Consider the following 15361-nt stretch of genomic DNA (forward strand, 5'->3'; position numbering starts at 1 on the left):
TCACCTGAAGAATCTCAAAAATTCTCTTTTACACGATCCTATTAAATTAAAAAATAAAATAAGATAAGTGAAACCATCGCCACCACTGGTCTCCCCTACTATAAATTAGAAGTCAATAATTAAACAACCAAAGAACAAGAGAAATACTGCTTAGCTTGAGTAATTTGCGTTCTGATGGATAATATAAACCATTTGAATTCGCTTATGTTGAAGTAACTAGAAGAAAAAAAGGTTTTGTTTTTTATTCGTCCAGGTGCCCAACACCGCCTGGTGCGAAATCGAAAAAGTCCCAAAAAGTCGATTTTTATAAAAAAAAATTTTCGTGATAACATAAAATCTCGACGTTTCATGTATTTTAAAGATGTTTAGCATCAAAAATACGAATTCGATTTCTGAAATTTCAAAAATTTTGAGTTCCGGCTTATATGGGAATTTATGACCTAGAACTGCAAATTTAAGTTGTTTGAGAGACATTTTGGCGAAATTTTTACCTTTTTTGCTTTCATCGGTTTGCATCACAATTTGCTATGTGATCGTACGCCACAACCCGTAACTCCGGAACCGGAAGTCAGTTCGGGATAAAATTTAATAGCCATTTACGGGGACGCAACATCTTTCATTTGAGACTAAGTTTGGTTGATTCGGTCTAGCAATCTCCGAGAAACCGATGTGACTGTTATTCTGAATTTAGATACTTCCGCCGGGGCTTCCGGAACCGATGATGGTGGCCAATGTGACCAAAAAGACTTTGAATGGCTGTTAGTGACCTAGTACTACAAATCGAAGCATTTGTGGTTACATTTTGGAAAAAATTTCACCATTATACATTCATTGCAGAATATATTAAAATCGACATTTTCTACGTGATCGTACTAATCACCGTGTAATTCCGGAACCGGAAGTCGGATCTATTAGAAATTCAATAGCAGCCTATGGGAACGTTGCACCTTTCACTGGGACTAAGTTTGTGAAAATTGGTTCAGCCATCTCTGAGAAAAGTGAGTGAGATTGTGTTCGCGTACACACACACAGACGCACATACACACAGACATTTGCCGAACTCGACGAACTGAATCGAATGGTATATGTCACTCGGCGCTACGGGCCTCCGTTAAAAAGTCGGTTTTCAGAGCAATTGCAATACCTATCTATTGAGAAAGGCAAAAACTCGAAGAAATCGACTACCACAGGAGAGAAGAAAACTACAAGGGGCAGCCCTATGGGGTTGCACAAACTGTAGACGTAGGACTATACTACTTAATGTAAAATATTTATTTTCTTAGCACATTTAGAGTAATAATAAATCAAATATATTTCTTACCTACAGTTTAATCATAACAAATCAACATCGACTGTTACTTATTGAACCAAACCTTCTTGGTTATCAGGTCATTTCATTTGTGACCGAACTTATACGTGGAACTAAAACTTTATAGCACAAGATCAGCTTATAAAAATTATAAAAAAAATTCGATTGTGTGTGGTAAAAAACCCGGACCGGCGAAGAAAAATCAAATTTTAGACAATATAATCACATTTCATGCATAGACCAAGCTTTCTAGTTATATTTTGCCATTATTGGTACTTTCCTAAAGTACGCATACAAATGTAGCGAATACAGTGGCCTTAATCATATATCGAAACTATTTATATACAAGAAACGAAAACAATTTTATATATGGTCTTAGATGCGTTTTTGCAACGGTTTTTCGAATGGCAGTGTATTCAATCATAAATAGGCTTTGTAATATGTACCTATTAGCAGATCAAAATAGGATAGGCTGAGTGGAAATGAATCACTTGAAGTGAAAATGAATCAATGAACTGATCGAACGTAAATAATAAACTTTCGTTGTGTTTTCCATCGATCCGCGTAAATTTGTTGCTAAGAAAGTTTTCGCCTTGCGCAACGAAAGCACAGATTGCTATCATGAAGGTTACGCATGCAATTACTAACAAACAGGGATGCCACATTGAAATCTGTGTTTCGGTCAAAAACATCCTTTTACCATCTGAGATAACTGAAACAGGAAAAAATCTGCGATAAATTTCCGAAAAATCTGTGAAAAATCACAATATTTCCAAAAATCGGTGAAATTTTCATCAAAATGCCAAAAATCTGCCATCTGCTAAAATAAATCTGTGATCAAGAATTCTGAAAAAAAAACTACAAGGGACAGCCCTATGGGGTTGTACGAACTGTAGACGCAGGACTGCAAAAAAAAAGAAATATTTCATTTCTTATTACATTTGGATTAATAATTAATCAAAAATATTCCTTTCTACAGTTCACTTCACGTTTAATCATCAACATCGAATGGTACATATTGAACCAAACCATCTTGCTCATCAGGTCATTTTTTTTATAATGAGCGATCGAATCCAATTAAACTTATTTAAGAAGATCTTAAAAAAAGCAGACAGAAAACTGCGATCGATATTCGAACTAATATCTGGAACTGTTTTAAATCTTTATGGGAGATTCTCAGTCTGGAAAAAAATGTAAAAGCTTTTTGACGTTAATGTAATTTTCCTAAAGCACACATATAAATGGCGCGAGTGCAGTGGTCTTAATCATATAACGAAGCAAAACATATACAAGAATCGAAAATAATGTTGCGTTTTATGCAACGGTTTTTTGGGTAACAGTGTATTCATTCATAAATTGGCTTTAAAGTACCTATGTATTAGGATAGGTTGAGTGGAAATGAATCTCGTGGAATCAATAAATTTATGGAACGTATTATTTACCTTTGTGGCGCTTTCCATCAATTCGCGTGAATTTGTTGCTAAGAAAGTTTTCGTCTCCTTAGCCTGTGATGGAGATGACAATACCAAGAAAAAAACGTTTACGCTTTGTTATGCAACTTCAAGTATAAGTCTCGACAAACATATGATTACGGCCTAAAAGCCAACTGTCAAAATCCACTTTGAATGGAAATTCCGGACAAACCGTTACACGCCAATCACAGATGTTGGTAGTAAACGAACGAGAAAAGTTTTCTCTTTCATAAACTGTTGTGAACTGTGTTCGACTAGTAACGGTTTGTCTGGAATTTCCATTCAAAGTGGATTTTAACAGTTGGCTTTTAGGCCGTAATCATATGTTTGTCGAGAAGTAATCAATTATTTCAAGTTATTCAACTAATTGTTGATTGCAGATATTTTATTTTCATTTGCACATAGAATTCAGATCGGGAGGAAGCAATGTTTGATCTGAAACTTGAGATTCCAGTTGTTAACCTTCGCATGGTTATTTCCTGCGTGCGCAATTCTGGGCGCTCTTCTACTAACAGCTGATGAGTTACTTTCATGTGCGTGATGTTTACGGTTGCTTTGATCGGCTTAAAAAAGCAGAATGATTCGTTTTACAAATCACGCGTTGGCGTTCATGATCTGGATACCAAGTTAGAATCGACGGAAATGGAATATGAGGCATTGCGTTTCAACTAGATTGTTTTTAGATGAGGTGGAAATCGGCACACCCATGAGACAATAATTAGATCGTAGAGGTGGGAATAGATGCGCAGAATAGAACATTTATTTTCATTTGTGCTGAAAATTGAGACAATTAATAGTCTTTAAATAGTCGATGATGACATCATTCATAGAAGCGTTGCGCGTTAGGTACATAAATCTGTCGTGCCAGACTAGGGAAGCGCAGCCTTCTGTGTGTAAATGCGTGGTATTTTGAATATGTTATACATAATTTAAATTTTTATTGCAATGATATTAAAAATCTTTGGGTTTATCTATTGGAATCTATTCTTAGAAGTATTTCTAAGCAATATGTGCAAAAATTTGAAAATTTACCGCGAGATGGCTGAATTATAAGCGTTTAAAATTGGACTAGACTTTTCGTTACGTACCATTTTTGTTGAATTTGCAAAGTGCACGTAGTCCTACGTCAAAAATCTGTGACATTACAGAAAAATCTGTGAATATGGTAACCCTGCTAACAAATTAGATGTACCTACGTACACATTCGTCTCAAACATGAAACCCAAGCGCACAAAGCAAAATGAGTCAACGTAGATGGGTAGAGCGAAAGAGACAACTAGTACCACGACACTATGTTAACCGTGTTTGCAAATGGAGCTCGAATGTACAAGCGATTTTGTGTACGAATGATTGTGTTCGAGATTGTACATAAAAGTGTACTGGAAACAAACACAACATGACAGAAAGCATAGTGTTTGAAAGGACAAGCTCAATCGTGCGTTGGGCGGCACTGGGTAGCGTACCTCCACAGCCAATGTAACGGACTTCTAACTCAGCTACACTAGCTGTGAAAACACACAGCGCAGTGATCTGCTCCGCCTGCCGTTCAACAGGCAACTGAGCTTATCCGGCCAAATCCTTTCTTTAAATAGTCGATGATGACGTCATTCATAAAAGCGTAGCGCGCTAGATACACACATCTGTCGTGCCGGACTAGGTAAGAGCTATCTTCTTTGTGTGAATGCGCGATATTTTGACTAGGTTATACATTATTTAAATTTTTATTACCATGATATCAAAAATCTTTGGGTTTATCTATTGGAATCTATTCTTAGAATTATTTCGGGCGATATGCGCAAAAAATTTGAAAATTTATCGTGAGATGGCTGAATTATATGCGATTAAAATTGGACCACTTTTCGTTACATACCATTTTTGTATGTCGAAAACAAAAAAACCGCTGATGGTGGAGGTAATGAGAAGGCCAACAAACCAAAGGCTGCCGCTAAAAACAGGCTGCGAAGAAAGGCAACGCTGTCGCTGCAAAGGCGGTAGCAGCTGGCAATAAACAGAAGGCCAAACCAACGAAGGCTGCACAGAACAAGCCAAAGAAAACCGCCCCACCTGTCAAGAAGGCTGCCCCGAAGATCATTCCAAGCAAGACGTAAACTCGTACGTCCGCAATGTTGCCAAAACAGTGATTTTCAGGACTATCAAAATCTACTTGTCAAGAATTATTAGTGCAAATTTTCCGTTAATACTATTTCTCATGTTTCTAGCCTGAGCAGCGCTCACCTATTCAAATTGTGATAATAATTAGCGGATTTTTTCATCGGTAAACAAATTATGTACTTTTCAGTTCCAATAAAAAAGACGAGCATGTAATGTCTGACAACCGAACTTTAATGAAGTTTCAATTAAAAATTCTTGCCATATAATTAATTTGGTCCTGAAAAGGACCATTGGTTTGTTTTATCGTGGGAGGAAAATTCCATTCATTTCCGGTAGCGGCGAATTTCTCGCAGGGTGACAATTCCTGTTCTGTAGCATTTGGCTCTTCAACGTCACCAGGGGTTGAGATACTTTCGCGGATGGTTTTCTTTGCTGACTGCTTGCGGATGGTCTGTTTGGTACGGGCTATGGCGAGAAAATTTCTGCTTTTCTGGTGTACAACGAATGAAGAGAAAACCGACCGACCAATATTTAGTATAGTAGCGCGAATCCGCACTACTATCAGTCTCTTGCTCGCTCGTTTTCGTTCCGTTTCATTCATTTCTGTTACTAATATTAGCATAACCTAAACGAATACGCGTCCGGTTTGTTGGCAGATGCATGTTTGCCATGAAATTTTCCGTCTTCGGCACTGTGCACCTTCTTCTGTCGACAAACAATGGCGAAATGACCTCTCTCGCCACACGTGTTGCAGCTCCTTGTTCGTACCGGGCAACGTTTGCTATCGTTATGTGGGGCGCGATCGCAGCGTGCACAGCGTGACTAGTGTTGCTCTATGAGCGATTTTTGTATGTGTTACGCTTCAAAAAACGATCACTGGGTCCCTCACCGTAAGCGTCGCGGCACTTAACATCCGATTTATCACCGAACCGACGCTTCCGATCAACAAATGACCCCGATGACTTTTCAACACGGTTAAGTTGTTCGACATCTGCCTTGCTTGATGAACTGTGCCTATCCCGCTCAAAAACTTCACTACGCGTAGCTGACTGCACAATAAAGTCCGTCTCGTAGCCATACGTTCTAGCTGCTTTTTCCAATTCCTGGTTTCTCATTCCTTTGATCAGCTGCACCCGAACCAACCTTTTTTGATCATCTGCGTTGTATCCACAGAGTCGGACCTTTTCCATTAGGCGGGCATGAAAGTTGACGGCAGATTCATCCTTATCCTGTTGCATTGACAGAAAAGCTTCATGTTCTGCTGCGCTATCCGTCATGGATTTGAGATACTTGTCGATACTCTTCACAAATTCACTATAACATGAAGGATTTTTCAGATCTGGTTTCAAACAGGCTGCGCGTACTATGCCTTAAAGCTCCTCACCCATCGACAGGTATAATAACTGCTGAGTCCTGCGGGCGTTGATGAAGGTAGCAGCTATTTCGAATGTTTCCAGATATCGATACCACGTCTCTCAGAGCTTGTTGGCGGGTACGCCGATAGGGAACGGTCAGCTTGCCCAGTTTCTGGTTCGTGGAAACAATTCTCCCAAGTATCTTTGTCGTCTTTTGTAGCCGTTTGGCGGTGTTGCTCTAACATTGCTTCGCAAAGGTTGACAATCGCATTCTCCAGGCGATCTACTCTATCGCCGATATTTTTACTTATATCGCCGGTCAGTGAATGAGAAGGAGCAGTGCTTTGACCGTCGTATTGACCTGTATTACCTTCCACAGCATTAGTCCCGGTTGGTATGGAGTTATCTTCATCCGCTATTCCAGTTTGCATATCAATGTCATTCGACTTATCCGACTGATCCATTTTCAAGTCGTCAGCAGAAATCGTTCCGGAGTCTGACATCTCCGAACCCTCATCGTCATGTAGATCCGTTGCAACCAACTCACTTTCGAATGGAGCACGCACATATTTTCCGCTGTTCGCCATTTCAAAATAGTGTACTGAAAGTAACGGAAAAAGGAATTTTGTTCATTGTATCTTCGAAACGATCATTCGAGCAGCCAACTACTAAAACAGACGACTTTATGGCATTTTTGACGTGGTTTAGTGTTTAGTTTTTGAATTTTTGACGTGGTTTAGTGGAACTAGTTTAACGGCAAGACATTATACCATTATTTGAAGCACTGAAAAAATATCAAATATTATAAGATTATATTTCAAACTTCAATTTGTATGGCACTGAAATGAAGTTTTCTAAAGCCGTACGTTGGCGACGTGTTTACTGATAATCGTCCAATAGACAAACATAAACAATTAAGTTGTAAAGTTATTAAAACCGGGTGACATTTGAGTAATAGCCGACATCAAAACATAACCTTCATCCTCATCTTGCGTAGGATTGCTAATATTCAACCATCTAGCGGTAAACGATGGATTCTCTTCGATAAACTCGCGTGTAGCTTTTGGTAACCTTTAAATAGAACATTGAGGAAATTTGCGATGTGGTTGCTGAGAACCACACAACAGCAAAACATGCAATTGCTCTATCGAATTTTTCTAGGCTAACACATTAAAAACCACTCTAAGCCATCCATAGGCAAAAATCATCGCTAGGCATCATAGCGTTTGGGTAGAACATTGTGTCATTTGCGACATAATTGCTGAAAAGCCACCGAACAGCATAACATACAATAATTCCATCAAATTCTTTCGGGACTGCCACCTTAAAGTCGCTCGGAGCCATCCACAGACAAAAAATCGATGGGTAACATTTTAGTAGGACGTTGACATTTGCGACATGGTTGCCACCGAACCACCGAACAGCAAAACGTACAATTGCTGTATCAAATTCATCCGGGTCTGACACATTAAAGCCGCTCGGAGCCATCCGTAGGGAAAAATAATCGATAGGTAGCAGAGCATTTAAGTGGAACACTGCGGCATTTGCGACATGGTTGCTGAGAACCACCAAACAGCAAAACATGCAACTGCTCCGCTAGGTACCGTATCATTTAAATAGAACATTGTGGCATTTGTGACATGGTTACTGAGAACCAGCACACAGCAAAACGTACAATTGCTCTATCATAGGCAAATTATAAAAAAATTCTTACCCTGGAACTAACTTCTCACGATCGGTGAGATATGAAAGCAATCTACGCTCAGCCTTCATCATCTTAATGCACCGGAGCTCGGTGAAGTCATCTAACGAATCGCACCACCAGTACCTCCTATTCCCATCCAACTAATCCGTCCGTCCTATTCCCATCCCTACCTACCATAGTAAATTTCCGCGAGACCAACACCGCCTCAAACATTCACTTAGCCACGGTTTCAATTGACTCATGTCACTACCGTGTTACGTCAGAAGGACGGGCAAGAGAATCGGCCTGCCGACCGTCGTTTGAAAACAGCACAGCTACTGTTACATAGTGTATCAAAGCCGACGGTAAGCGTCAAACAGTAGAGATACAACTTACACATGTAAAGAATGGACGCTGGTGGTCGTCTGCCGAACTAGAAACTCTCGCTTTTGAAAGGTAGGCGTCAAATGGTTATATCTGCCCCAGCCGTGGGTCAACATGGCTGCCTCATCACGGCCTCTCCGAATAGGGCACAAAACCAAAGTTCCTTATTGGCGCTACGAACATTGCCATCTCGACGATTGCCGTCATTTACCACTTCCCTTCTTTTCCGATCGAACTAAAAGAAGCTGAAGACAAAAGAAGCCATCTTCGGCGTGGTTTACCTAAAGCTACCACGTGGCTTTATAGTTTTGTTTTCGCCACTGTTCCACTCACACTACTTCCACATTCGTCTTCGAAACCGATCACTCAGATATAAGCCACATGTTGAACGACTCTCCATTATGGCAAACAGTGTTCTTTTTTTTCAGTTAACCGTAACTGGAAGGATCGCCAATTGTGAAAGTCGCCATTTGCCAACCCGGAGAGTCGCCCAGCACAAGGCCTGTACGACTTACCTCTCGAACTATTTGCACTCGACTGGTTGTGGTTTGTGTGCATGCAACTGTTCTGGTATTTTCGCAGTATCTGTTCGTCGTGGTTGGTACCTCTGCATGACGTGTTGCTTAACCCATCGTTTGCGACCGATTGCTGTGTAGTACATACGAAAAGGGCAATGAGTTGTATACACTGTAACACTACCTTATTATCCTACTCCGACAGAGAGTTCCCCGGCAATGAAATTTTTTTTGATAGCGGTGTTTGTTTCGTGAGACGATTAGCTCCCATTTTCGTCACGAATCTACCCTACCGTGAATTCCCCGGCGGTAAATTGCTCCTGTTACCGATGTTCGTTTTTGTGGTCCATTTAGCTGAATTATTTTTCTTTTCAAGGACCAATTTTTCAATTGAAGACAAATGGACAATGGTATAAAAGTTCCAAAAGTTGCCAAAATCCAAAATCGGAAATCTTATTATAATGTTAAAATCCATTTGATACAAACATTACATTAAGGCGAGGCTGTTTGATGTAACTATTATCTCGGAACACGGTTTGCCGTGTATAAGAAATGGGTAATCGGAAAGTCAATTTAGCTAACACCTACCTAAATCCAGTTATGTATGCACATAAATACATGGAAATAACTTTTTTCTGTGAATTGCTGTGGGCCGGTCACATTTAACAATAAAAAGTCCTATTTTTTATATATGTTACCGAAATAAAACATTGTCAATTCGGTGAAACTGTGAAAATCGTCATATTTTCAAGTGATTTATGCCGGTACGTTGTCGTACGAAAAACATTTTTTGTCACTCTAATTTACAGTAGCGTTCCAGCTACTTTAATATGGTTCAGTCGGTTGCTTCATATATCAAGTGTCTGTTATCTGTAGTCTAATTTATCTCTAATATACTGCCCATAAAAGCAATGAAAAACAGCAAGCCGAGAAAAACGCTGTTTAAGATTTACATTTTCATTGAGCCTTATGGGATGGAACAACAATGTTTTGGTATTTTTTCGATATTTTCTAAACAAACCTGGTAATCCTATATGTGCATTGTGATTCACTGGTGATACAGAATACAATCCAACAGATAACTCATTTTCGACATAAATCCATATGGGACTCTTATGCTTTTATGGGCAGTATAGATCCATACAAGAATAATAATATTTCCTTACGCAAATACAGTTTATTTCACAATAAAGATATTCCAATTCACATTACAGATCGTCGATGCAGAACGAGGAGATTGCGATAACGCTTTCGCTTATATGCCAGATCTCGGAGGATATCAAGTGATCGTTTACTCGTTCAGAGATGACAAGTCCTGGAGAGTGAAGCATAACTTCTTCCACTTCGATCCATTGGCGGGCGAATACAATATTGGCGGTGTAAACTTTCAATGGACAGATGGCGTATTTGGGATGGCCGTTGGAAAAAGAACTCGTGACGGTTCTCGACCAGTTTACTTTCATGCCTTCTCAAGTACTAAGGAATTCATGGTTTCTAATCGCATTCTTCAAAACGAAACCTACTCACAAAATCCAGAATCGTACTACGACTATAAACTGATGGGTGACCGTGGTCCCAACTCTCAATCTTCTGCAGAATTCTATGATCCGGAAACCGGTGTAATATTCTACACTCAGGTTAACAAAGATGGCATCGGTTGCTGGAATACCGCCAAACCTTTAAACCCAGATACACAAGGACTAGTTGATTCGGATAGTGACGCGCTAGTATTTCCAAATGACTTAAAAGTGGACAATGAGGGTAATGTGTGGGTACTCTCCGACAGATTACCGATGTTCATATTTACTTCGCTGGATCCCGAACAGTACAATTACAGAATTCTGACCGGCAAGATAAGTGAAATTATCAAAGGTACACCTTGTGATGCCTTCTAATTGTTTTGCATTTCAGTACACATTATTTAAGACGAAGCAGGAAATAAAATATAAACTAAGTGAAACTTGTCTTTAATTACTTGTTAAAAGAACGTCCGCGTATAGGTCGAAGAACCCATAAATATAAACATCTACTCTACAATAAAACACCTCATACCGGCTTGAACCTTCGTTCGAACCGGTCACAAATCTTGATAGCTCCTGGTGTATCTAGAGTTTTTAACAGCAACAGTCTTTCTCAAGGCTACCTATATTTTCGCTCGATCAGTCTTTCTCAAGACTACCTATATTTTTTTAGACAATTAGTCTTTCTCAAGACTACCTACTTTTTCCACTCAATCAGTCTTTTTCAAGACTAAAACATTTTTCAAGAACAATTCAGCTTAAAGAAATATTTAATTCTTCCAACATGCCTGGGTCCTCCCAGAAAGGCCGTGTGCCAAAAATTAAAGCTAAACGGAAAATGGTATCTTCTCCACCCAAATGTTCAATTGATTGCAGCATCTCATTCGATGTTTTATCCGAATGTGAAGCTGATGAAATTTCCTCGCATTGTGCATAATGCCAATGAGATAGCTCACGAAATCACCTCCGCCTATAACAGTGATGATCTCCGACTTCAAAGCCTTTCGAACTGAGCTTTCGACGTTCCTCCCGGACGTGAAAGTCTCTTTTCAGAGTTACCGAAGGGGAGAATGTCGAGTTACAGCGGAAGAATTGATTGGCCACAAACGACTACTCCAGTATCTTACGGAGAAGCTATATAAATTTTTATTCATATGATTTCAAGACAGCTAGACCATTCAAGGCTGTCTTGAAAGGGCTACCACAAGGTCAAAGTTTGGATGAAATATCCAACGAATTGAAAAATTTGCTTGGTTTTTCTCCTTCATAAGTTATTCTTATGAAGAGAAAGGCTAGGGGCGATAACACGCCAGTACGCTCTGAAATTATCCAGGAGCTTTATTTAATTCATTTTAACCGTAATGAGGTTGATAACACTAGTTTACACCATTTCTGAACTAAATAAGCTAGTGGTCATTTTCAATGTAAAATCGTGCGCTGAATCCGAAAATTAGGTCCAAAAAATTTACAGTAGAACAGTTTTCGAGTTACAGTGAAAAAATGAATTTTACCTTTAAAATTAAAAGTACGTTTAGTAAAATCCAAATATCTTCGGTTGTAGTGTTTCGATATGAAATATTATTGTGTTGAATTAAAGGTAATTGAATGCACTTTAGATCGTTGGAACAGGTTGTTTTAGTGCGATTACTGGTTCTGATGTTATTTACGAATCGATTGAACTTTTTCGTCATTTTTTGAAGAAAAATGAGCATGTGGTCAATATTTTTGGCAAGATAAAGCAATCCTAAAAATTATATTTTTATATGAAATTAAAGCCTGCTAAAAACCAATGATCTTGTTAGTTTGAATCCAATGAAAATTGCGAAGGTATTCAATTTTTTGAAAAATGGCAATTTTTGTGTTTCTCTGGGTCAACTTATTGAACCGTCTCGATTCCAATTTATCTAGGGCTTGTTTAATAATATATGCGAGACTCTCTGTCAGAATTATGGTAAACAAGCAAATAGAAGAATTTTGAAAGAATTTAATGTAAGGTAATACTCGAACTCGTTTACCTAAATGATTAAAGACTTCTGATAACAATAATTTCAGGCTCAGTGGAGTAATGTCATCAAAAATTTGGCATTAATAATACACATAATATTTACATGTGTCATACAGAATCGTATATGTAGAAAATACGTTGTAAACTGCTGTATACTGTTCTAATCACGGTGCAAAATGGTAAATTTGGGCACTATCTTAACGAAAGATGACTTATCCATCTATTTCGTCACGTTTTGTTATACTAATAATTTATTTTACGTTATTAGAACGTCTAGAAGTTTATAATTTGAAATCTTATTGGATTAACATTGGCTTCTACGATGTACCGATTTTACTGTAGTGGTTCACAAAACTTCAAACTATTACAATGTATTGCGTAAAACATCTAAGTGCAATTACAAAATATTCTACATTCTTCAAATCATTCTTAAGCTCAGATTCTGAGATTTTACTCCTAAAATAAGTCTTGTTCGATGTCCTACATAATTTCAAAACGCTAGATGTTCTATGAAGGAACACAAATTAAAAGTTTTACAAATTATTAATTTTATAATACTTGACGTACGTAGTATCACATATTTCTACGGATTCGTATAATTTGTATTAACATTATACAAAACCCAGCTGAGCAGCCAGCAGCTTTCAAAATACGAATTTTATAACGTGTGCGGGTTTAGTTTACAACGCATTTTGTACAAAAGAGTGTTATTTTATGTAATACACTTGTAAATATTACACGCAGTATTGCATACTAATCATTCGATGACTTATAATTTCATAATTCTTGAAATTATTGTAATCAGAAGTCCTTAATCATTTGGATAAACTAGTTCCCCACATTAAATTCTTTCAAAATTCTTCCATTTACTTGTTTAACAGAATTCTGATAGAGAGTCACTCATATATTATTAAACAAGCCCCAGAAAAAAATTGGAAATTTAATAATGTCGCAATTTTCATCGGATTAAAACAAAACAAGTGCTTATTTTAATTGGTTATTAGCAGGCTTTAATTACCCATAAAAATATTTCATTTTTCTTAAAAAATGACGAAAAATTAAGAAAAAGTCCAAAAGATTCGTAAATGACGTCAGAACCAGTAGTCGCTTTAAAACCAAATGTTCTAACGATCGAAAGTGCATTCAATTACCTTAAATTTGACATAATAATATTACATATCGATGCACTATAACCGAAGATATTTGGATTTTACTGAACGCACTTTTAATTTTAAAGGTGAAATAATTTTTTTTACTGTAACTCGAAAACTGTTCTACTGTAAATTTTTGGAACCTCATTTTCGGATTCAGCATGCAATTTTACATCAGAAAAGGTGTTCGAATATTGAAATTCAGATTTTTATTTTGTAAACTAGTGTAATTTGAAAGTATTTGAAAAAGCACTTTTATGTTCCACGTGCGAGTAAAGTGGGAACATTATAGACGACATGGGGGCAGAATTCAAAATCTGACCCAGTGTCGTAGATGTCAAGGCTTTGGGCACGGCACAAAAAATTGTCATTTGGATTCCAAATGTATGATCTGTGGTGATAAATCGCACACGAAAGATACTTGTCCGGTGAAAAAAACCACAAAAAGATTCAAATGCGCTAATTGTAGCGAAAATCATGAATCAATTTTCTGGGGTTGTCCTGTTCGAGAAAAAATTATAAATTCTCGTTCTAGACAACAAAAATAACACATTAAAAATGTACCTACTTCTTCAGGTACACTTCAAGAAAACACTTCCAAACGTGTTAATCCGATTCAAAATAGATTAACAACTTCTTTTACTTCCGTCACACCATCCTACAATGGTGTGTCATCTTATGCTTCAGTGGCAGGTAACAAGGCCAAAATAACGGCTACCGTTACCACGCCTACAAATTCGTTTGCACCCAACGCTTCCTTTAGTCCAATGGATCTAGGTAGCGTAACGGAAGATAAATTAAAATAACTGCAAGACTCTATGTTACCTATGATGATTGCTATGTTAAATTCTACCTCTATGTTTACGGCTTTTCAAGCGGAGTGGGAATTTGCTAACAAAATTGTGTTGAAATTAAAGTTTAACAATGACTTTAAATAATCATTTAAATTTATTAAATTGGAATGCTCGTTCATTAAAAACGTGCGAAGACGAATTTTTCAACTTCTTGAGGATACATAATGTACTTTTTAATGATTGCTCTGCTGGTTATTATTCAATTTTGTTCCCAAATGGTCCTACGTGCTATTCGGCTGTAAGGAATCCATCAACAATTGATTTGGTTTTGACAGATCAAAGTCACCTTTGTAGCGGATTGATTACACATGCTGACTTTGATTCTGATCATCTTCCCCGATCAGAAAGAAATAACAAAATTATTACATACTGAGTTACTTTGTTATGATAACAAGTTGTATTACAACTTTGGTATCGTTAGTTGGTAAAATAACAGAAAACATAACAGAAATTCTTCTAGTATATATCAAAAATATGACAACCTGTGATAGGCTTCTATCAGAATTATAACAAAATTTGTTAGGTTCACCTACGGCCAATATAGCTTTTATTACCTATTGTATAGTATCAACGAATTTAGCGTGCAGGTCTAAAAATAGAATAGAATAGAAAAATATAGCATACATTAATGTGTTTTTCGTTTGGAAGCAAAAAGCTTCATGTAGCAAAAGGTTTCTATAGTTTTGTCAAATGATTGCATACATGCTGACTGATTGTTATTATGAATATATGACACACTGATTGTTATTTGTGGATATAGCGATTTGAACCTGGGTATTCTGAGTTTTATGGGGGTGTTTCCTGCATGAACCAACGATGTTGCTCTCGACCGATGTTTAATGTTAGCATAATATTCTACGCATTCGTCAAGGGCAAAACGATTATAGATGCAGAAGATGTTTCCAGAACGCACACATAGAACTTAGCCAAAGCCAAAGGACTGTTTGTTTTCCTTGTATAATACGCTTTGTTTTCATACAGTTTTGCTCACTACTACAGC

General features: G+C 37.7%; 2 protein-coding genes across 2 annotated transcripts in view; one reads left to right on the forward strand and one right to left on the reverse strand.

The window, feature by feature from the left end:
• Nucleotides 1-10791, forward strand: part of LOC131682749 (protein yellow) — a 112645-nt gene extending 101854 nt beyond the window's left edge. The window contains exon 4 of the mRNA XM_058964466.1: nt 10046-10791. Within this exon, the coding sequence (XP_058820449.1) occupies nt 10046-10726 (681 nt within the window). The 3' untranslated portion in view covers nt 10727-10791. The remainder of the gene's footprint in view (nt 1-10045) is intronic.
• On the reverse strand, nt 4517-9327 carry LOC131682752 (uncharacterized). The gene is made up of 2 exons (XM_058964470.1): nt 8832-9327; nt 4517-6849 (listed from the first exon to the last, which is right to left on the reverse strand). The coding sequence occupies exons 1-2, from the start codon at nt 8872-8874 to the stop codon at nt 6332-6334; spliced, it is 561 nt and encodes a 186-aa protein (XP_058820453.1). The 5' UTR covers nt 8875-9327; the 3' UTR covers nt 4517-6331.
• Nucleotides 10792-15361: the final 4570 nt, after the last annotated feature.

Source organism: Topomyia yanbarensis, chromosome 2 (assembly GCF_030247195.1).
Source record: "Topomyia yanbarensis strain Yona2022 chromosome 2, ASM3024719v1, whole genome shotgun sequence".
In the NCBI taxonomy this organism is placed as follows: Eukaryota; Metazoa; Arthropoda; class Insecta; order Diptera; family Culicidae; genus Topomyia; species Topomyia yanbarensis.